This window comes from Magallana gigas, chromosome 5 (genome assembly GCF_963853765.1).
Source record: "Magallana gigas chromosome 5, xbMagGiga1.1, whole genome shotgun sequence".
Lineage (NCBI taxonomy): Eukaryota > Metazoa > Mollusca > Bivalvia > Ostreida > Ostreidae > Magallana > Magallana gigas.
In genome coordinates, this window is record NC_088857.1 from 53,300,353 (window position 1) to 53,325,705 (window position 25,353).

The 25,353-nt window shown below is 31.8% G+C and overlaps 1 protein-coding gene across 1 annotated transcript in view; it reads left to right on the forward strand.

Annotated features, from left to right (window-relative positions):
- Nucleotides 1-2,373: 2,373 nt before the first annotated feature.
- Nucleotides 2,374-25,353, forward strand: part of LOC105322094 (multiple epidermal growth factor-like domains protein 10) — a 40,113-nt gene continuing 17,133 nt past the window's right edge. The window contains exons 1-7 of the mRNA XM_066085274.1: nt 2,374-2,438; nt 19,635-19,702; nt 21,458-21,544; nt 23,019-23,110; nt 24,343-24,477; nt 24,590-24,724; nt 25,074-25,208. Of these exons, the coding sequence (XP_065941346.1) occupies nt 2,409-2,438; nt 19,635-19,702; nt 21,458-21,544; nt 23,019-23,110; nt 24,343-24,477; nt 24,590-24,724; nt 25,074-25,208 (682 nt within the window). The 5' untranslated portion in view covers nt 2,374-2,408. The remainder of the gene's footprint in view (nt 2,439-19,634; nt 19,703-21,457; nt 21,545-23,018; nt 23,111-24,342; nt 24,478-24,589; nt 24,725-25,073; nt 25,209-25,353) is intronic.

Below are 25,353 nucleotides of genomic sequence, written 5' to 3' on the forward strand. Positions count from 1 at the left end.
GTTTTAATCTCTAAACTGTAGGTTTTTTAATAGTGATTCTAAGGGCCTACTTAAAGTTATTTGTGTTTTCGATACGTAGTGTTATCACAGGCAAAGACACTGGAAAATGTACATGTAAATATTATAGCATTGAATGATTTATTTTTGACGTCGTCGTGTCAATAACTGCCGTCAGGTGAGCAGACAAATTGAATAACGCGCGTTAGCGCGTTATGATAATTTGTTTGCTCACCTGACGGCAGTTATTGACACGACGACGTCAAAAATAAATCATTTAATGCTTATATTTACATTCCCTTACTGAAGAAATCAATTGTTTACTTAAATAAATCGATATAAAGTGCAGATCACGGAGGGAGTGAGTAAGTAACAGCAAGAACAGCTGTTTTGCAAAACCGGTTCAAACTGGTTTTCACATAGACTGTTGAGATGTGATCGACGAGCATGAAAATATAATCCATGATAAATAACTCTTGAAATGTTGTTTTTAACAATAAAGTCAACTTTTTTGTTGAATAATTATAAAACATGGTGTTTTGACAACATTCATGCAATGTTTTTTTAACAGATAACATAGGAATCACTGTTTGAGAACTACTTATGTAAATTACTCGTAAATTCATACGCAGTGAATAGGTGTTGCATTTAGAGACATTTAAACATCACGGAATTTAATGGAAAAACACAGTAGAATGTAAATATAATACTATGTAAGACCTGGGCAGGCTTTGAAAGAATGATATTGTAAAGTAATGTTTTACATTACCATTATTCCATGAATTTGTGCATTAAATTACCATTACCTTTACTTAATTTTTCTTTGAGAAGAGCAAATAATAATCTGACTTTAAGAATATAAAGCAAAATAAAGAGTTTCTGCAAATTTTTGAGATGTGAATCACTATAATGAGTAACTTTATAGAAGTCCATGTTTACTATTGGGTGAAATTTTTGTGATTTTTACAAGATTGCCATTAAACTTCATTTATGATCATCAAAGTGTCAAAGGCTCTATCTTTCAGCTGCATCCTGCTATACTAGATAAATGGTTTAAGGAGCACAGAAAGCTAGGACCGAAAAATATCGTTCGTCAATCTTTGTTAAGTAGGATATAAGTGTTTTTTGGTTTTCTAGAAGGGACTCAGGGTTTGACAAATTATGAAATGGGTTTTTTTAAAATATTTTTTCTGTACAATACAACTCAAATATCTCAAGAATTAGCTCTTTCTTCTTTAGAATAATTTTCAGTACAATTTTAGTTCTTCATTTCATCCCAAATTTAATCAAAGTACTGAAGAACTGGCGGGAGTTGATTTTGTCGATGTTTATTTATTTTAAAATCAATGATATTTTATTTTGCATGACAAATACATGTATACGTAGTTTCTAATTTGAATTACGCATATTTTTATAATATGAATTTTTGAACTTTTTCGACTAGAATGTCGAGAAACCTCCATATGAATCATGTTAAATAATATTTAAAGATAAAATTAATTCAATCAAACTATGTATCAGTGGTAAAAATATTTCTCGAAAATTGTATGGATCCAAGCAATTTTGAACTCTAGTCTCGTTCAACCAAACGTTCGGCTGACACCGTAAATCTCCGACAAGGGTTTACGGAGACAGCCGAGCGTCGAGTTGAACGAGACTATATTGAACTCTGGCGTAGGAATACATACGACTACAAAAATATTTAAATTGTTCGTACCATTTAAAATCTGACTATTTTTAAGGTATTTGTAAATAAGTTTCCTTGAAAAACAATGCTTTAGCATACATTACATTGAATTCATCAATTATTTTCAAGAACTAAGTCTTGTCAGGAGCAATGATTTGTGCTGAGGTCCAAACACTGTTTCACTTTCGGTTTGTCCGAGTGACTGCATAGGAGAGTTGATTAAAAATCAACTCCCAAAAATGAATGTGCATAAATTAGCAAAGTATTGCAGTCTTGTAATGCTTACATTATATTAGATTATGGTAATTATACAGTATGATACTATTACTTGTAATGCTAACTTTGTGACATTACATTACAATACATTACCATTACATTTATGTAGCATTACCCCCAGCATTAACATCATATTAATACTAAAAGTAAACGGTCGACATTTTTATTATATATATACCTTATATGCTTATACTTTTTCATTTGTATTAACTAATAAAATTTTTTAGTGTATTGTTATATATTATAATAGCGCTTACCATTAAAATGAGCATCCAATTTTCTATGCTGTCTGTCACCCTTAATTTAAATTGTTTAAATAGATATGACGTCTATAGTTTAAGAGGAAAGTAAATTGTGACGAAAGGACATTTAAAGTGCATATACTCGTATATAAATATGCAAAGTTTTTATATACCCGGAAGTTAATTTACTTTCAATTATATAACGTATGCGTGCTATGGAGAGGGTCCTCGTTCTGGTAAGTTTTGTAATTTATAAGTTAAACTCTCGGCGTTTTCATATATCACACGACAAGCAAACGCATCTCTGCTAATGTTGGGGTATTACTAAATCTCCTCTGAGGAGAGAAGCGGATCGTAAACCCTTGGCTAGCGAAGATGGTTAGTTGGTTTTTGAGAGGAATATTTGTAAAGTTATTTTCTCTCTATATTCATATTTAAACATTTGAATAACCCCCATATGGAGCCCACCCAAACCCCGGGGATCCTGACTTCAATAAACTTGTATCTACGCTACTTAAGAAACAGTTCACGTATGTTACAGCTTTGATAGCCAATTGGAGTTTGAGAAGATATTTAAATATATTTTTCTATATATTCCTATGTAAAAACTTGAACCCAAATTGTGACCCCACCCAATCACAGGGGATCATGATTTAGAGAAAGTGAAATCTTCATAACTTGAGGATGCTCGTTCATATCATACATTCACTACAGTAATTTATCATTGTTGAGTTGACTTACATGGCAAATATGCACAGGTGTACCAGAAAACGTCGTAAAGGCCTGAAGTTTCTCTCTCTCTCTCTCTCTCTCTCTCTCTCTCTCTCTCTCTCTCTCTCTCTCTCTCTCTCTCTCTCTCTCTCTTTTCGAATGCACGTGTGTGCGTGCGTATCTTTACAGTGCCCTTCATCAACGTAAATTAGACCATGAAATATTTCACTTTTCATCAAAGATGCCCGTATGGTGTGTGACATCGTATCTAGATTCCGTATGTCTTGGAAATAAATTGTCCGACTGTTGTTTTTTCGACTGTAAAAGGTGGACGCAGATGGGGTACCAATTCTCCAAATATTTAATACTAGTATTTTGTGTTTTTGATACCATATTTCTTCATTATGTCCAATTATAATGTTCTTTTGGTATGTGTTCGGCAAGTTTTGCCCAAAATTTAAACCCTTTTTTGCTGATCATATATTGATGTTGAGTCAATCTAATTATAGCTTGGTTATATTAACAACATAGGTCACAATTAATCTTACAGAAGCTGAAATTGTCCATTGTCTGTCGACCAAATAAAAGACTGTGCCAAAATCAGAATAATCCACTATATTTGAAGAAAAAAGATAAAAAAGTGATATTAAAACAAAAATCAAATGAGGATTTCCATTTGTGAATGGGCAAACAGTTACCTTGTAGAATGTAAGCAACTGCTATCAAACACAGAATGTGCTCATTATCAGTACATTTAGAATGAACACGCATTTTACACTGAAAAAGTAGTTGTTAAATTTAAAAAAAAAACAATTATGGGAGTATACACTGTAATCAAAACTAGTGCATGTATCTCACATTTATATTTATGGTTCTCTGATATTAAGAATGAAAAGTAAATATCAATTTTATTAGAATACTTTGGCGTGTGTAAATTGGCATACATGTACATTAAGATACCGGAACATACAATTGTGTTAGAAGCAGATAATTGGTGTTATGTAAGTGGATCATATCAGGAAGTCGTAATAACTGTTTTAGTTGAGAATTAAAAAAAATATATAATTCTTATACCGTGCATCTATTGATTGTTGTTATATTCACCAGAAAGTGTTGGGGGAAAAACGTATCCGTCAACTATTACAATTGTTCTTCCTCCGTCGTCGTGCGTCATTCGTTAACGATTTTACATCTTTAACTTCTTCTAGAAAACTACAAGACAAATTGTTGGCGTAAAGTCTCTACTGGCGTGCGACCAGTTCTCGCCGAGTACCATTTCTCGCCAGTACATTGTGACGTCATTTTATCAACACATAAATAATATACGAAAAATGACGCACGCCAGTAGTGTCCTTAACAAAAATTAGATTATTAAGAATCAAAATTTGTACATTTCATGTATAAATTTTGATTCTTAATAATAATCAAGATTATACCGACTCTTGGAAATTTGGGGGGGGGGGGTGATTTTCATTAATAAATGTTTTTCAAACATCAAATTTAAAAGCGGGGCACATGTAATTGTCAGATGAGTCTAAGATTATAATTTAGACTTCAAAATAAGGCATAAAATGCAAACGCCAGACGCTCTGACATGTCAGCCTTCTTAAGAGTTGTCCTACAAACATACGTAATACTTGGAAAGACAAAACTAGTCTGCTGAAATTATTAATTATTATTATTAATTAATTATTAAATCATTAATGGCAAACTTATCTAAAATATAAATCGATTTTTAAAACGATATGTCAACACTTGCAACTATTACTGTTAAAAAATAAAGTTGCAGTTAATTTACACGTAGCACATAGAAATGCATTTTGATTAGGGCTGTGAACATCTAAAATCCCAAAATCGGGTATTAGGTATTTAACTGCAAAAAATATAACGTACGGGAAGCCTTATCTACGAAAGCCGAGAAGGATCATTCGAGATTCGAGATTCGAAATACGAGATTCGAAATACGAGATTCGAGATTCGAAATTCGAGATTCAATATCTAAATTAACCAATCAAATCAAGGATCTGAAAATATGTATCCTAGCGACATCAAACTGTTCTAAATAAAAATCATACGTACATGCTCTGATATACAAATAAATGCTATGTTCACTTCTCCCTACCTAACTAAATAATTATTTGTATTTACTTTTACACAGAATATCTAAGTAGACTAGTAATAATGCAGTGTGCTTCGCGGATCTAAGTGATTTTGTTTGCCCTGGTGCATTTCCACCTGATGCGTTTGAACCCTAAGGTATTTCACCACCAGTAATAGTTTAAAACCCGGGTTTATTCACCCCTTTTGTGTAAAAATGCGGTTATGGTAGAGAACTTCATAAGCGTACCTAATTTTTTCTGTAGGGGGTCCTAGGCCAATTTTAAAAAAATTTACTATGTAAATTTGATAAGCTCCAATTTTCCCGAGGAGGGGGTCCAGATCCCCTGACCCCCTCCTTTCTAGATCCCCGCATGAAGATTAGTACATGTATCTAAATAATCTAAATATGAATAATCTGTCCCTGTCCTGTTTCACTAATAAATATAAGCATTACTTATCGTTTTTATGTATGCATACAGTGATACACTAGTACTATGATTATAAACAAATCATTGAGATATTATCACATCATACGGAATTATTAACAAATACAATTTTTTTTTCCTTTTCCTCAGTAACAACTTATTATGAGTCTTACTTTTGGAATTGTTTTCAATATAGAAGGATACTTACTCTCTACAATTAAAGGTAGGGATGATAGGGTGCCAATTTGTTCACATTGCCGATTTCTTGTGCAGAGAACAGTAAAACCTTTTATTTGATTGTGCATGAATATTTCAAAATTAATTGTTGTACATATATTTTTTTTAATTCATTCATTGATATATCAACAAGAAAGAATAAAAGCATATGTTTCACAGCCAAGTTAAGTTTCTCTGTAGTTTCCTACCCCCCCCCCCCCCCCGCACCAAAATTGACAATAATTACATATAAGTCATACAAATGTTTACTTTTTTTGTAATTAAATCTCTAAAGATGTAAATAAGCACTGCAAACAAAGATGTGTGTATTTAATATACTACTACATTACACTTAGCCAGATAAAATGTAATCAGGATGAAGCTACAAGGGGTGAGTGGTGCAAATTTACCAATTTGTCGCCATACACACAGAACACCAAAAAAAGAAACTGTGAGTGGTGTGTGGAATGCATAAAAGATGGCGGCAAATTATCTCAAATAATCAGTGCAAAAACCCACAAATAGGCTGTTATTTGTTACATATCCTGCAAAAACATTGATAAAAAATGTTATCGTCCCATAACATAGCCGATTAAGTTAATGTGTACATATGGTCAACGTACATGTAATTCTAATATACAAGAAGGCGGACGTATCAGGCGGGGATCCAGAAAATTAAATTTCAAAAATGATCGGTTGAATTACATTCAATGCTTTGAAAATTGTTTTAAACTATCGCACGGGTCAAAATGCGTGATAGAAGCTATGTACAGTGTAATTGGAAACTTTCATTTTATATCAATATGTAGTATTACCTATTATAACAAATGAGAGTATAGCACAACTGCCACAAGCAATACATGTCCTTTACCGGCACCACCTCCCTCCCTTTAAAAAAATGAAACAATTGGCATTTTATTTGCTAAAATGTGTGTGGTTCAAGATTTTTCTAAAGGACATACCCGATTAGAATTGAAAAAGAGTCGTACGTTTAAAACTAATTTTGTCAAAATTTTTAGATTCATTTGGTTATATTTTGGTCCATTCGGGTAAATATATGCACCAGCGCAGCTCTAATTTATATGTAATCAGGCCATAAATTCAAAATATTTTCAAAAATTAATAGCTTTAAATCCAGTGGATGAAAGAAAAGGAAAGCAAGTCGAACTCGATGAGTGCTAATACCTGTGTTGAATGAATGGTACAGTAGGATATGCGCAAAAAAGTCCCGTCTACTCTTTCCTACCCTATAATTATTGGAATATTAAATCCGATTATAAGAGTCAAATTAAAAATCAAGTACGGATATGTACCTGTTTATCAAAAGTAAAACTACTCATAATTTATCTACAGTGCATCGTTATGGAGCTACACAGAAAGTTTTATATTAATTTGCCGAGCCAAATAAAAAAAAACCTGGAAAACGAAGAGAAAACAAAGTGGGGACAGAATAACTGACAAATTAATTAGGACTATATAGCCCCCCCCCCCCCCCCCCTCATGAAATGTATATACTCAAAACAGATTATTGGCGTACATCATCCGCACACAATTTAAAGAAAATTTCATGACTCTTTTATCATTTTCGCTAGCTAATGTAAGACATCACAAATACCCCAAACCCCCTCACGGAAAAGGAAATGCTAGGTGATGAGAGAGAGAGAGAGAGAGAGAGAGAGAGAGAGAGAGAGAGAGAGAGAGAGAGAGAGAGAGTCGATGTAAATCACAGGTGCGCTAACACCGTTAAAATTAAAGCTTGCTAGTTGGTCTGCCCTACCCTAGCTACCTCCTCTCTTTTCTCGTTTTAGAGGCTTAATTATTGTCTATATAATTATGCTTGTAAGAAATCAAATCAATTTCAAATTCTAAATCAAACTGAATTTGACACTAAAAAACTCTCTCTGTGTCTGTCTGTCTGTCTGTCTCTCTCTGTCTCTCTCTCTCTCTCTCTCTCTCTCTCTCTCTCTCTCTCTCTCTCTCTCTCTCTCTCTCATATCGACAATGGCATTGCCATACCCTACAATACACTATTCTTATCTGGATTTTTGTCTTTGAGGTTGTAAATCATTATATCTTCTATGGTTTAAAACTTTATCATAACCTATATTTTGACATGTCGATTATTTCATTGAGTTTCGTTTCATAGGGCTATTGGTACATAGCCTTTCATAGCTAAAACAATTAGATTAAACAGATCTTTCTTCGCGAGCCGATTTTTACACAGTTGGGGCGAATACACTTCGGGTTAAAATTGTTCGGGGGGAAATACATACAGGGCAAACAAAACCACTTAGATTCGCAAAGCCAACAGTGTTATTTCTAATTTAATTGTTTATACTGTGTGCGGTTAATTCATCAATGTTAATTTAACCACTATATAAGAGCTATTAAGACATTTATTTGTAGGAAAGAGCATGTACGAATGATCTTTATTTAGAACAGTTTGATGTTGCTAGGATACAGGTTTCAGATCCATGATTTGATTGGTTAATTTAGATATTGAATCTCGAATTTCGAATCTCGAATCTCGTATTTCGAATCTCGTATTTCGAATCTCGAATCTCGAATGATCCTTCTCGGCTTTCGTACTTATCTCCCCCTGGGGCCATAAAACTTAGACGAGCTTACTTTTGATCTAAGTCTCACTTTTACAAAAGGAACATATTGTGGAAAAATGAGACTGAGATCAAATGTAAGCTAGGTTTGTTCCCGTTTTGCACACATTTGAAAATTAGGTATGTTACAATATGAATTGCATAAAAGCTCATTTACATAACAGTTGACCTGCATGTTTTTTAATATAATTTCAAACATTACTACAGTTATTTAGTCATGAACAATTTCATTAATTTATTTAAACAAGAAAGATTATTGCAAAAATGTTGGATATGAAATGCTTTGTTTAACTTGCTGTCTATAAGAAGTACATATACATGTACATGTTTGACTTTGAAAAGAAAATGTATTTTTATATTCAATTAAAATTGCTTTTGCTGACATAAAGTGAGGAAATGTGTCTAGTGGAAACGCTGCAAAATATTTCTCATTTATGCTGTGGTTTGTATAATCGAAGAAAATAGACAAAGTTGATGATGGTATGATGATAAATCAGCAATTTTATATGCTTCAAAAACTGTAAAACCTATCAAATGAAGACCTAAACCTTCTTCAGATTGAAGTATATAGAATCAATATTCAGATTATTATTTTTGTCAGAATTTTTTGTGCTCCGTGTATTTAGCTACTGGTTTGAAAAAAAAAACCCAGAAAATGTACCGCAATATAAACTAAAGCGGTGACGTCATAAGAAATTATTGAATCAATATTAAAATTATCATTTTTGTCGGAAATTTTTGTGCTTCATGTATTTAGCTACTGATTTGAAAAATCAGAAAGTGACCTGCAATTATAAAATGTAATTTATACTAAAGCGGTTATGTCATAAGAACTACTGTCAAAGCCATTACTTCGATGATTGAAATATTTTGTGATAAAGATCTGTTTTTCTTTTTATAATATTCTTTCTGTTGATACCAACCAACCAATTATAAACATGCATTTTACATATTTCGCAAGCAAGTTGTAAAAAGAGACAGGGAGTACCACATCATCTTCACAACGTCTTGACCTGAGTGAAAATTTAAGACTAAAAATATCATTATCTTTATTTTATCAAAAGAAAAAAATGGTGATAGTTACTAGTTGTTAGACCTAAAACACAACAAAATACAATTGTATCTATATTCTTCATGTTTCATCGTAAAGGCGCTGATAAAACACAGGTAAAAATCCAGGTAAAATCTTGACTTTGACTGAAAGCAGACTATAATTGCTATCACAACACAATTCACACCTATTGTTCTATACCCAATTATCAAATGTGTGCAAAACGGGAACACACCGGTAAGCTCGTCTAAGTTTTATGGCCCCGGGGCAAGGTATCATTTAATCCGAGAAAACTATTTATCTCTATTCTATGATAAAAAACGATGTTATTTCCTTCTACATCAAATTCCAACAAAATTGAATTTTCTCAATGGCGTCGATATCTCTTGTAGTAGATTGGATACGGACGGTTACCAGGAAGGGTACTAGGACGGATACTAGTCAAGAGCGGATACAGTTTTTTTTGTTAATAGTAGAAAAGCGAGTCCTGATTTTTGACAATGCTCTGAATATTTATTTCAAAATTTAATTGTGGAATTTCTTACAATAAAGTGAACAATATGCAGAAAAAATGCTGAGATCGGTTTTAAACATCGCTATTTTGATAGAGTATGCTACTTTGCCATCAGAAGTAGCCGAAAATGTGAAACCGTCTGATTTCAGTACCTCGTATCCGTTTCGCAAAAAGTCAACAAAATAAAAATACATTTTCAAACATGCTACAAAGAAGGTAATCGTTTTCAAACAATTCAATGTAACAATAATTGTCATATAAATACTGCATGGAGTATTTATTTTAAACTTGGTATTTAATATCTTTCAAAAACTTTTTTCATACGTCTTATGAATCAAAAATTATTGTGGAATATTCATCAACTTAAGTACCCCTTCCTTTTTTGTATTTTTTCCCCTTCATGAAAAACAATTTTCTTTCACCATATAACATGCATCATTTTTCAAAATATCTAAAATTTTCTGTGGAGTAATAAGTACTCAAAATAATATTTTAATATCTAATGTATAAATCAAACCAATACTTCGAGTGCATATGTTATACTGGCAATTATATTCTTATGTGTAATGTTTATTCTGATATTTTACAGAATTGGAAACATATGAATGAAGATTGAAATAAATAAATAAAAATCAAAATAGAAATGTGATACAAATATTTTATAAGTATTGACATGTGTTACAATTAATCAAAATAGTGATGTGACATTTTCGTAACATGGCGGGTGTATCAAATATAGAAAAGAGATGTAGGACCCCTCTTTATTTTTTAAAAGTCGTTCTTGGTGTCGGCGTATATTTTCACATTTTTATCATATTTTTTCAGAACCGCTGGGCTTATTTCAATCAAACCTGGCACAAAGTATCTTTTGGCGAGGGGCTTGCCATTTCTATCAAATGAAGAACCATGCACTCTCTATAAATGCATGTTTCTTACATTAGATATCAAATAACTTTAAATTTTAAATTCTTTTCTCAGTGTGTTAATTCCACTATAACTATATTAAGATAGCAATCATAATCACATGACACTGAAATCAATGTCCAATACAACTCTGTTTACACGTGTAATTTGGATGAGATTTAACAATTTGTTAAAGGACAGTTTATGACATACAATTCGTGAAAGCTCCCGTTTGACAAAACATCGTATATTTCTTCTTATTCCGTTCTCGTAATCAAAAAGTAGATCATCTTTTTTCAGTCACCGTGTCACTTTAAGGGTGACGTCCGGCCATCTTGTACATTTGAGGATATGAATATAAACATTTCTTGAACTGGCTTATTTCTGCCCGAAAATGACCAAAAATGTTGCCAACAGATATAAAAGCAATAAATATGAAGTCCTACATGTCATTGTGTTTGAAAAGTATGCATACAAGAACCGGACAATGCCTTTTTAATCATTCAGAACAGCTGTCGAACTGCGCAGCTGCGGACTTATTTTGAAAATTTAAAAAATTGAAAAACTATGAATGGGGTTCATTGGTGTCCTCTCTACAACCATTTGGGTAGAAAAATGTCGAAGCTTGCTTACGCATATTTTTCAAACAAAATGACATGTAGGACTTTATATTTATTGCTTTTATATCTTTTGGCAACATTTTTAGCAAGTGTCGGGCAGAAATAAGCCAGTTCAAGAAATGTTTATATTCATATCCTCAAATGTACAAGATGGCTGCACATCTCCCTTAACAAAGTAGTGCGAGGCGTAATGTGTGCGCAGTGAATTTCGCCGAATTCCTAGGCCTAATACTGTACATGTCATCTTCACTAATATAATTCATAATTGTTAAAATATAAAACCAGGTTTGGAACCGTTCCCTTATAGAGAGACAGTCTCGCTATTTAAAGCGAGATCATCCCTCTCTACAGTATTAAAAACATTCCCGTAAATGCGAGATTTTCATGATGTATTGCAAATAAATGAAAAATCCGAATAAAATATAAAAATGTGGGTAAGAAATCCAATCTTAATCAATATTACTTTCCAAGACTGACCTTTGTGGCCTAAAATATCAGTGCTCAATTGCTGCAAAAAAAAGGATGATTTTTTTTATCGTACAGTATTCTTGCATTGAATGCGATTTTTCCAATGGAAGGGTTCGATTATTTTGAAAGCTTAAACATATCAAAAAATAAGATAGGGGTTCATTGGTGTCCTTTCTACAACCATTAATATTTGTTGAGAAAAAAATTAAATCAGTAATTTTATACCTTTGCCTCAAAATAGGGTATCCTATTTTTATCTGTCGGCATGGCATATATTTTTAGCACAAGAAAATTTTAGTCTATACTTAGAACTCCTGTGTCTATGGAGGAATATTTACTAGATATATTTTAATCGAAAATAAAAAGAATCTGTGTTGAATGTGAAAGACATCTCTGTACCAGTTTCAATGGGTTTTTTTTCAGTTCTATAAGTGTAAAGTAAATTAATTCTTTTAAGAAGGAGGGTAGGGGTCCAAAAATCTAATTGTCTCAAATATGAAATATACATATATTTTTTCACTGAAAATATATCTTCAATGTACCTCCATATACACGGACAAAAAATATCTTGGGCTATATTGATAGTTTTTGAGTATAAGAAAATAGGGTACCTCCTTTTGAGACAAAGCTTTGAACATTTTCTTAGCAAATTGTTGTAGAGTGGACACTAACGACCTCCTTTCATATAATATCCTATTTTTAAATCTTGAATTCAAGTCTATAGATGCGCAGTTCTAAGTATTGAAAATGCATTGTTCTGCTCTTGCATGCGTAATATGCATGCAAAACAAAATATAGAATTTCATATTTATTGCTTTTTCATCTTTTGACTACAGTTTTGGACAGAATTAAAGAAACACGCCAGTTCAAGAAATATTTTACATTTTAATTCTCAATTGTATAAGATGGCCTCACATCCCCCTTAAAGGTTTTTTACTTCTATCAATTATAATATATATTAGTGAAGATCACATGTATAGTATTAGGAATTCGGCGAAATTCACTGCGCACACATTACGACTGTTCTTGAATGCATAGTTTGCATACAAAACAACAAGTAGAATCTCAGAGTTTTTGCTTCTATATCTGTTGGCAACATGCATTTTTGGTCAGTTTCGGGCAGAAACAAGCCAGTTAAAGAAATGTTTACATTCTTATCCTCAATTGTTCAAGATGGCTGCACATCTCCCTTAGATGCAATATACAGGCTTTCATTCATTATTCATTATAACAATTTTGCATTTTTCTACATATCATAATTTTTTTTTTTTATAACTGTTTTTATTACCCCAGAACATGTAGAAGTATTCTTATAGCCGAGGTTGGGGAGCCTTGGAGTCTATAAGTTAACATTATATATACTGGAAAAATTTTGAAACAGGGTGTTTTTACAAATAACATCATTCATACACCCACTCATTCAGTTGCATGTATATGCACATTACTCTGCATCATAATCAAGTACAAAAAATCAGCATTTTACAGTAAACAAAAATAAATTACTTTGTAATATCTAAGATCCTAGGGGCAAAAGGCTTAAAATCAACAATCATTATTAAAGGACAGCCTCGCCCATCTTACATGAAATTTCTCTAATTCACAATTTTTCGTGTAAATAAATTTTTCACATTTGTAATAATAAAGTATTTCACGTTTGATTCCAGTAAAGGAGGGTAATTCTTTTCTACTCCTTTTTCTATATATATGTCTCTTTACAATACATATTATTATATTGAAAATGTTATAATATTTGTAGTATCTACCAAATATAACATCTACTTTGTTCAATGGTATATCTAATTCAAATTCGTCCTTCATCCAAACTAGTAAATTATCCCAGATTTCACTCACATATTCACATTCCCAAAAAAGATGACAAATAGTTTCTGCATTACATCTACAAAATGTACATAACTCTGATTCAACTATTCCTATCTTACATAAATAAGTATTAGTCGCAATAATTCGATGTACAATCCTGTATTGAAACCATCTTAATTGTACGTCGTTAGTTATTTTGAAAAATAATAAGTTTTGTCTTTTCCACCATATGTTATTTACATTCATGTCTAGTTCCTTTTCCCATTTCAATTCTGATTTTGGTTTTTTCCATTTCTCATAAATAAAAATATCATAAAAGTCTCTTGAGCCTTGTTTATTTTTCCTAACTATCCATAAAAATTCTGGATAATATGGAATATTTTGAAGAATAATTTCTGTATCATAGTTTAACCGTAACTTTTTAATACAATCTACAATTCCTAAAAAATGTGTAAACGGAGGTTTAATATCATATTGGTTACAGAATTGTTCGTATTTCATTATTGTACCATCATTGTTGAAAAAATGTAGTATTTGATGTACACCTTTTAAAAACCATTGCTTATAAAAGACATATTTGTTATTAATACATATAGACTCATTAAACCATATCGGGCTTAAAATAGATAATTCACTGTCAGTACATTTTCTAAGTTCAAAAAATGACAAAAAAACATCTTTCCAAAATAGATTTTTACAAGTTTTTGACAGTTGATATAGTATTTGTCTTCCAACAATTGTCATATTTAAAATATTTGGAAAAGTACTTATTATCAAGTCTTTCCAACTTGACTGACAAGCATCATTAAAAAATCTGCGTATCCAGGTGGTTTTCAAGCTTTTGCAAAAAGAATCAAGACATATCATTCTTAGCCCACCCTTTTCATAACTTTGAATAATGCTACTTTTGGCTACTCTTGATGTTTTTGAATTCCATATGTAATTATAAAAAATTGTTTCAATTTCCTTTATATGTTTTCTTGGAGGATTAGGAAGACTTATTAAGAGATGCGTAATTTTTGGAAGAATCAAATTTTTAATTACTGTGATACGTCCTGCTGTAGATAGCATTCTTCTAGACCATGCGCTTATTGATAGTTTCATTTCATTGATTTTTGGTTTAAAGTTTAACTCGTACATATCTGTATTATCTAAGTTTACACAATAAGTAATGCCTAAAACTGTAAATGGTTCCTGAGACCAGTTAACTTTTTCAAAATCCTTGAAATATTCATTTGATTTGTTTGATAAGGGTCCTATTTTTACACACTTAGTTTTATCATAATTAGGTTTTAGTCCCGAGTATTTTGCATATTCATTAACTAAAGAAAGTGCTGACTTAATTGAATTTTTCGAACCTTTTAATAATAACACTGTGTCATCTGCGTATTGTAGTAATTTATATTCTTTGTTCATTACACTAATCCCTTCAATTAATATGTTGTTTCTTATCATAAGGCCCATTATTTCCGCACAAAGTATAAAAATATATGGTGATATTGGGTCCCCTTGTCTAAATCCCCTGCCCATATTAAAAAATTCTGAAAATATACCATTTTGTATCACACAAAGTTTTGCATTATTAAATAAAGTTCTTATTGCATTTTGGAAATTCTCACCAAAATTAAAAAATGTTAAAACTTTAGAAATAAATTTCCAAGAGACTGAGTCAAATGCCTTTTCAAAATCAAGTATGAGAATTAGACCTGGGGTATTAGTTTCATTGCAGTAATGTATAATATCATAAAGTAGTCTGGAATTCTCCCCGATATATCTCCCTGCTAAAAAACCTTTTTGATTTTCGTGAATAATGTCAACAAGAATGGGCTTCATACGGCTAGCCAGGACACTTGATAATAACTTATAGGTTACATTAAGAAGTGAAATTGGCCTCCAATTTTTAAGATATTCTCTGGGTTTTTGTCCTTTTGGTAGGATTGAAATGATTCCTTGTGTTTGTGAGTGAGAAAGGATACCAGAATCAAGACTACATTTAAAGGAATTAAATATATAAGATCCAATATCAAACCAAAAAAATTTAAAAAATTCTGCTGTAAATCCATCTGTTCCTGGTGATTTATCATTTTTAAATAGTTTTAATGCCTCTAATATTTCCTTTTTAGTTATTTCTAATTCTAATTTATTTCTCATACTTTCTGTAACTTTTTTTACATCCTTTTCCATAATTACTTCTTGAAGATTTACCTCCTCAAGTAAATGATCTTTATTCTCATACAATGACTTATAAATTTTTTTTACTTCATGTAAGATTTCATTTTGATTATTGATCTCTACTCCTTGGTCATTTATTAGCCTAGATATGTTTTTATTTATATAGTTTCTTTTTTCAAGTGCAGCAAAATATTTAGTAGGTTTTTCTCCTTTCTCTATCCATTTGCAATGACTTCTTATTAGTAGTCCATTAAGTTCATATTTTCTTATATCTTCCAACTCTGTTTGAAGTTCATTTAATAAATCTGAATAAAGTTGTGAAGGACACATGTCATACATTTCTTGTAGAGCTTTAATCTGAGTAATAGAATCTTTTTTCTTATCTTTTCTTTCTTTAGCTTTAAGTGATGAATAATGTATGGATAAGCTTCTGATTTTCATTAGCAATACATCTAAGAATAAATCTTTGCGGATATATAATTCCGCATCAGGCCCTGGCACGTACGGAGGCCTTGTATATTCAAAAACTGTGTCATTAATAATTTCTTTGATTTTCAATATATATTCTTTGTCTCTTAACAAAGAGTTATTGAATCTCCAGAATCCTCTACCTCGTTCGAAGTCATTAATCTTAAATTCAATATTAATTATTGAGTGATCTGTTCTATATCCTGGAATAATCTTAACATTTCCTAAAATTGACATTAACTCTTCAGATATGAGAAAATAGTCTAATCGAGCTTGTTTTGTGGGATTTCGACGAGTCCAGGTAAATTTTTTTGAAGTTGGGTTATTTACTCTCCAGGGGTCTACCAGATTGAATTTATTTTTAAGATTTTGTATTTCTATCCTATTTTTGGGGTTGTTTTCTTTGACATAATTATGGCAATCTAACATAAAATCTTGAACTACATTCCAGTCTCCACATAAAATAACAAATTCGTTACCAAATTCTTCTATAATATTTCCAACATTTGAGTAAAAATCTTGATCATCTCTATTTGGTCCATATAAATTAACCAAAGTTATATTATATTTATTATCTACTAACATATTGGTAATAATAAAGTTTCCATTGGAATCAGATTTTGTTGAAGATATTTTAACTTCTACATTATTGTTCATAAGTATTAGTGTTCCTCTAGCATCTGTTCTACCTGCACTCATCAAAATATCATGTCCCCACTGGGCATATACTGAACTCTTTTCATTCTCTGTACAATGGGTATCTTGGAGACAATAAATGGAAGATTTTAAATCTCTAAGGTAATTAAAAACATCCTTTCTTTTCTTACTATCATTTAGCCCCCTGCAGTTTACAGACGTTATACTAAAATATGACATAATATAAAGTTGTTAAGTTTGTGTTTGAACATGCTACATATACACACACAACATTCATGCTTAAAAAAACAAAAGCTTCCGGGTTGTGCATCTACTTACACCAAAACAAAAAACAAAAAACAAAAAAAAATTGAAAAGTTTCAAACAAGAATGTGAGGTAGGTTTATAATAAGCTTTGAATAGCCACAAAAAACCTCTTCGCAGTACAGTTAAGGCGGTCAATAAAAATATGGGCAAATTTTTGTGATGAAAACACTTATACTTTAGTTAAACTGGCATGTCCTTTTTAAAATCAATAACAGTCACTCAAATGCATTATATTTCTAAAGTATATAAATAACAGTACAATATTTTATGTTCATAGTGGTCACGTGATATGGCAGTAGATGTATTTGTGGTTTTGAGGTCATTTAAAAAATTCAATATTGCAAGGGCATAATCATGTCAAAATTCACAACTGAATTATGAAATAACTTGATGTTATATCGTAGATTTTGAAAAACGGTGCGAACTTTTAAAGATAAGAATATTTGTTAGTAGAAACCGTAATTCATAATGCATATGTTGAATAATTTTGAAGGTCACAGGGTTAATTTCATTAAAAAATAATTAATTTGTAAGATTTCACAAGGATCGTAGAAGTTTTTAAGTTACATAGCATATTTCAAATTCACATGTAAAAGTTTGTCGGGATCAAATAAGTGTATGCCCTTGCAATTAAGTTATTTATTTAGGTACTCAGATTTTAGATATACGATATTTTATACAAAACCGAGGTGGCTTCTTTATACGATGCATACTTTTAACAAAATGAAAATAGGACTATATAGGTAGCATTCTACTATTAATAATTTTAAACAAAATATTCATTTATACTTTTCCGTTAACGTATGACATTTATTTTTCTTCGCTATAAAACTGCACGATAGCCTTCAATGATTTAACTTAATGCGTCATTTTGAAGCATATGACGTCATATTTCGTAGTACAGCGAGAACGACATCTCGCTTATTTTTCAGTGTGTACGATATAACGGACATCAAAATTGTAAGTAATAGCATTTGTTGTTTTTAATTAAAAGATTAGTATAAGTTAATTTTACTAATAAATAGATTAATAAGTACTTTCGAGGTTTGTAATATACTGTGATGTCATAATGCACATTTCCCGTACTTTTTGTCTGAACGGAGTTTATTGACAGCCTTAACTGTGCTGCGTTGTGTTGCATATATACGGAAAATAGGCTAATAAGGTTACCTGTAGGACTCATTAATAATAATGATCTATCACTATGTTAACTATACTCAGTCATCCTTGGTAGGGGATCCATTTGTCTTCACTCTTTCTACGGCACTGGAGAATTACATCGTCTTTTGTTTCTATGATCCGAGTCTTCAAGTTTTTTTCCCTCCTCAGTTTGTATGCTTTGCTGGCTAGCTCGCTACGTTTTTTTTTCAGGTGATTTACGAGGTCTGTCCGAATTGCCATACCTTTCGGAAGAGTTGTAACCCTGGCGAGATGGAGGATCAGGTTTCGGTCTGCCATTTTTGCGAATTTCACAATGATTGCCTCCGGCGCACTCGGTTTATACGTATTAGATGGGTTCTTTGGAATCCTATGCGAATTCTGTATTATGATATCCTTGGCTTCCGAAACCCCAAGAGTTGACTCCAGACAATTGAGGACAACTTCAGTTGTATCTTCTTTATCCACTTTGGGTAGGCCATAGAACAGCAAGTTATATTTCCTAGAACGATTTTCTTGTTGGTCTATATATCTTTGCAGCTCTTCTACTTGATTCTCCAACTCTGTAATTTTTTCCTCTTGTGGCCCTATTTTCTCAGACTTCATCTGTTCGAGGTCAGTGATTCTCAGGTTCTGGTCATCTAGGGCTTTCTCTACTTCTGACAATTTCGAACTTACATTTGATATCTTTTCCCCTAGAGACTCGAGGTTTGCATTCATGGACGTTTCCAACTTCTTAATCAGCTTCGTAAACAGCGTTTTTAAGTCCTTGTTAGACACCTCCTCACTGTCATCTACCTCCTGTGCTGCCTTAGGACTAACGTCTTTCTCTTTCTCTTTATCGCTCTTCGTGCGTCCCATTTCGAATTTCCTCTGCCAGTTTCGAATATACTATATACATGTACCTTTACGCTTTGGAACCCCCAAGACCATGAATTATCACTGGAATGTCATTTATGATTGCTTAGCAAAGTTTCTGTTGAGTCCCACACGTTTTAAACATATCTGTCATCGATATAAACCTCACTTTTCTTCCCCCGAAAAGTTCATGCCATTTTCGGCACGCACCAAACCGGAAGTCCTGTATATCATGTATCCTGTCCTGAATATACAGGCTTTCATTCATTATTCATTATAACAATTTTGCATTTTTCTACATATCATAATTGATATGAATTATGTAACTATATAAAATGATTAATTCAGCGATATATTGATTTGTTTTAGATGATTCTGACTGTAATGACGGTTTCAATGGAGGACATGGACACACAAAATTCAACGTGTTTTAAGACGTAAGAATATAATGGAAGCCCCTAGCTTCTGCATGTTCCTTAACTCAAATAAGCAAATAAGTTAGAATATGATGAAGGTTTATCTTTCCGAGTTAGATAGTAATCATAAAATAAATGTAAATCAAGCGTAATGCACATTTAGTTTTTAAGCTATATTGTTTTCATTAATTTTGATTGATAAGGTATTGTTTAAGCACTCTATTTGGTTTTTAGCTTATCTGAGCTGAAAACTGAAGTGTGCATTTCTGATTACTTTTTGTCCGGCGTCCGCATGTCAGTCCGCCTGCCAGTTCGTCCGTCTGTCTGTCTGTATACTTTTTTTTTTTTTTTTTTTACATATTTGACTTCTTCTCCTGAGCCACTTGGCCAATTTCAACCAAACTTGACACAAAGCATCAATGGGTAAAGGGAATTTTAGATTATTGAAATGAAGGACCATGCTTTGTTCTAAGGGGAGATAACGTGGGATAACCAAAACTGATTGAAAATTTGTTGGTATTTTTCAAAATTCAAATCCACTTGACCAGAAATGCTGAACCATTAGTCGAAGCTCCTCATGTAATGTACATTCAAGATTGTTCAAACCATGAACCATGATGTTGGGGCTACAATGGTTGGTGGTCGAATTTTTCCATAAGAATATATATAGCAAATCTTAAAAACATCTTCTCCTCTGAAACCAATCAGCCAAGAAGCTGAAACTTGTGTGGAAGCATAATGAAGTAGAATAGATTTAAAGTTGTGAAAATCATGAACCCTAGGGGGAAGAGAACTGCAATGCTCCACATGCGTTATGACTATAAATTCATCCTGTTAGTAAAGTGACTTGATTATAAACATTAGAATATCCAAGGGAAAAATGATTTTTATTTATACAGGATCTACATGTATTATACTAAAATGTGCAGATATGCATGACTTTATTTGGCCGATTTGATCATGCCTATTGTTGCTCAGGTGAGCGATATGGCCATTGAGCCTCTTCTTTAACCACTTAGAACTGAGCAGAACAGACTCATCATGAGTGACCATTTTACAACCATTTGTTAAAAAAAAGTCAAAGTTTTAGTTGTAACTTTGTCTCAAAATAGTGTTCCCTATTTTTAAAATGGGTCTCAAAAACTATCAGATATTTTTTCTGTGTCTGTGTAGGTACATTTTCATTGAGAAATATACTTATATATGAATAGGACAAATAATTATTTGGCTCTTCACCTCACTTCTGAAATGAATTTAATCTATGCACATATAAATGAAATAAACAAACTTGGGAGACAGATATATTGATGTCTGTCACATTCAACACAGACTGTGGTTGAAACATAACGTGCATATGCCTCCATTAACATAGGAGTTGTTCTAAAAATAGATACCATGCCAACTGATAAAAATAGGGTACCCTATTTTGAGAGAAAGCTGCAACATTAATGTGAAAGATTCCAATTTTTCTTAGCTGTAGATAAACACAAAAGAACCTTTTCTGTGTTTTTTTTTTCTTCAGATTTTTAAATCTTCATGATAAAAAGTCTGCAGCTGCGCAGTTCTACCGCAGTTCTAAGTTTATAAAAGCATTATTATGCACTTGTACGCGCAATATGCATGCAAAACATGTAAAACCCCTTTCACTACTTATTTATCTTTCGACAACAGTTTTGACGAATTTTTAGAATGAATATGTCAGTTCAAGAAACGATTTTGGTCTACATTTGTATTAGATGACATGAACCCCACTTAAAACGTTACCTACTTTTTCAGTATTTATAAAACAAACATCAGTTACAAGAATGAACAACAAAAGTCGTCGACCAGCAAATTCCTTTTTTGGCGGAAGACTGTTTACAGGCCAGTATATAGTTTAACAAGATTACATGCTAAATATTAATGGAAACCAAAGCAGTTTAATATACAATCGAACATGATGTTGGGAAGTGAAATTTGTCTGAAATACAGTGCGATTGAAAAGCTGCTTGGTCCGATTTTTTTGTTATTACAGTATCAACATTTTTTCATACAAACCATTTATCTTAGAAAGTTATGGACTTTCTCCTATCTACACGAGCAGAATCAGTCTCCTTTCAAAGTTATAAATATTCAAAGTAAATAAAGATAATTTTTTTTTGGGCAAACGAAAAAACAAACCAAAGTGCATCACAGGAATTCTTAGAAAAGGAAACGGTTTGGTTTCGTCCCCCGAATGATTGGGGTTATTCAACTCGCATGCTATAAATCGATTGTAAAGAAAGCAAACTTCAGAAATATTAGCGAACAAAACGTATACATGTTTATTTGTAATTTGTCTGATTATTTCGACCTTTATTTTATGCGATGTCAAAGTCGTAATACAACCATACCTGTCTCGTCGTCAGGGGTAAAATTTAACATGAGGCGAAATAACTCGGTACCCTTTTATGTCGTTTGTTTGTTAGCAAATTTTGTACATAATTTTCTTTATTGAAATTTAGCTTAATTGACTAGAAAAAACTACTGCAATGTCTATTATTATACATATACTAAGCATAACCATCGTTTAAAAACTTGCATAAAATTTGATATAAAATCGAACCAAGCAGCTTTAACATTGCTGTTTATTACTTATATTTACATTTGAAAAAGACAAATCGTCAAGAACTGTTAAAATTACAGAGATTTTAAGTTTACAATAATCCAAACGATAAGCGATAAGCGCGTGCTATGATCATTGTGACGTCATGAAAAAGTTCATATAGAATTGAACGTTTTCGCTATTCTAAAGGTTCATATAAGGAACATATTTGCAAATGTAAATATAGTATTATAACTGTCGTAGCTTTCAAAACACATGCCAAAAAAAATTAAATATGTGGAATGTAAATATATCGCTATATGCCAACGAAAGAATATCTTTTTATGATATAATCCCTTGACCATACCAGATGGTGGACATTACTAAGTTCGCCATTTCGTGTCTTATCACAATTTATAGACGACTGAAATTAAATCCTTGCGGCAAAAATACAAAAGAATATGGAAAAGAATGTGCGCAGCAGCCTTTTAAACATTATTATTCCATTAGATTCTAAGAATTTATAACTTTCCAGACAATCTCAAAGGAAATTAGAAAGGTGAATGTATAATGTTTTATGATTAAAATATTGATAGAACACTAAAAATTCATGGAATAGAAAATCAATATAGACAATTTAAAACGACCTCGTTAAGTGAATTTTTGATATACCTTCCATATAAATGACCACCTTGCGCTGACATCCGGGCTAAAATTAAAAAGTTTATTTTTTACAACTATTTATAAATGTCTTTCCTTGTTTCGAAATTGCAGATTACGACGAATAGAAATAAGAAAACCATATTCAAAAGTGGTTTCATTTTGTTGCAGTGGATTTTTAAACGTCTCTGGAAACTGTACAAAAGGTAAAAATGATATTAAAAAATTTAAACCAGCACAAAGTCGGTGTATTGTGAAACGTTTTAATTCTTCTCTTTTCAATGCTTCATTGTATTTTTTAATTCATCATTTTATTAACCTTTTTCATTCGTTTAATTACGAAAAGACGGAGTGTAGTAAATCATTTATTCATGTTGATGACAGGCCTATGCCTGCATAAAATATTTCTGTTGTTATAATTGCCTCAGTCTATAGCATGATAGACTTTTAAATGATATAGTACGTATGTTATATGTGTTATAGTTTATTTGATACTGTTAAGAAAATAGGGACAATTTTGCGTCTTATTTTGACTGTAATACACAAAATCGTAAGATTAACTCATTGTTTTGAATCGAACCAAAAACTTATTATTTCCAATAAAATGGATGTTACTGCAATAAAATCGGGTATAGTACTTACTGCCATCTCTCTGCATTATCACGTGATAATTATAAATAGCTTACATAAATTCCTTAATATAAAATGAGATAGAACAACACTATCCCGCGGTTTCTACAAAACAATAAACATATCAAATTTATGAAAAAACAACTCAGTTTTATAAAAACTGCTGCTAGAATCTTATATTCTCCTCTAATAAATAGCTTTTTGTCCAATTATCTAAAATTTTTCCACATTTATACAATTTAAACTGAAAATGCCATGCTGCATCAAAACGACAAAACACTGGGTTCAAACAGCACTTCAAGTTAAACATTTGTATGCTTGTCATATCATCAATTCTATTTACATGCTTAACATTGTAAGTATTTTCAAAATGGTTGACTTTTTGTAATTATATACACATATATTTGTATATAGTACATATACAATTATTTAATCAAGCTAAAGTATGTATTGTACTAGAGATGTAAATGTAGTTTATATAATAAATGTCAAATTTTATTTTCTTATTTTAGCTTCGTAGAATACTACAAACGTCAAGTTTTGAACAAATTGCAATAACATTTAAAATAATAATGTTTTTGAAAATATTCGTGTATAATTGTTACGTCCGATCTTGATGAGTCCTGTCACTTACAAATCTTTCCAAGTATTCCATCTGAAGAAATGAAGGGTCTGTTTGGTATTCTGTTGAAATGATGATTGCCGCTTAATGAATAAACAACGAACATCAGTTGTTATGTATAGAAAACACAAGTTTGATTTTTCTCTATTGTGCATTATCACAATTAAATATATTTTCCTTTTAAAGCTCCGTGTCTGTTCGGCAAATATGGAGAAAACTGTACTGAAGATTGTCCTTGTGCATTAGAGAAATATGAGAGATGTGACTCAAACGGAACGTGCTTGTGTCGACCGGGGTGGAATGGAAAGAATTGTTCAAAAGGTTATATTGTTGACTCTTAAGTAGCAAAATTAATCATAATTTTTAATATGGCTTCACCTTTTACGATGTATTAACCAACTGTAAAACAAAGAGTTTTTCTGACTTTTTTTAGCTTGTGATGAAGGAAAATACGGGGAGGAATGTAAGCACAGTTGCTCATGCAGAAACAACGCAACCTGTGATCACGTGACAGGAATATGCAACTGTTCATCTATAAAAGGAAAAACAGGAACACTTTGCGACGAAGGTGAGACAATAGTTAAAAAAACCCCTAATATTCTTTTGAAGGAATAAACGGCCTTCATAATTTTATAAATCTTCTTGATCCAATATTTAACTTTTCCTAAATTACCAATGAATGGAAAACCTTTGGTGGATTTTTCAGAATAAGATTAGTTCTGTTATTTAGAAATACTTCTTATTGCTATATGACTGTTTAGTAGTTCAATGAATTAAAATAACGCTACTATCATTTAATTTATGATTTAAGATTAATATGAGGCTGTCAGTACATGGAAACTGGATGTGTGAGGAATAAATGTCCATCAAAAATCAAAAAAATCTAAATATTTGTTTGCGTCATTGAATTATTGCAGACTGTCCGGCAACTTTTTATGGTCGTAACTGCTCTTTAGCCTGCAACTGTTCTGATGTTCAGAGTCCTGTCTGTGATTCGATTTCCGGTGATTGTATCTGTGAGAGTGGGAAAAGGGGAAATACTTGTACAGAGGGTAATATATACTTAAAAAATGATCATCTCTGCCTCTTGTTACTGATAAAATAATTTGATACCACAAATGGAAATTTAACCTTATATATATAGATTTAAAATATTAATTAAATTCATCACAATATTTAGATGATATGAATTCTTTA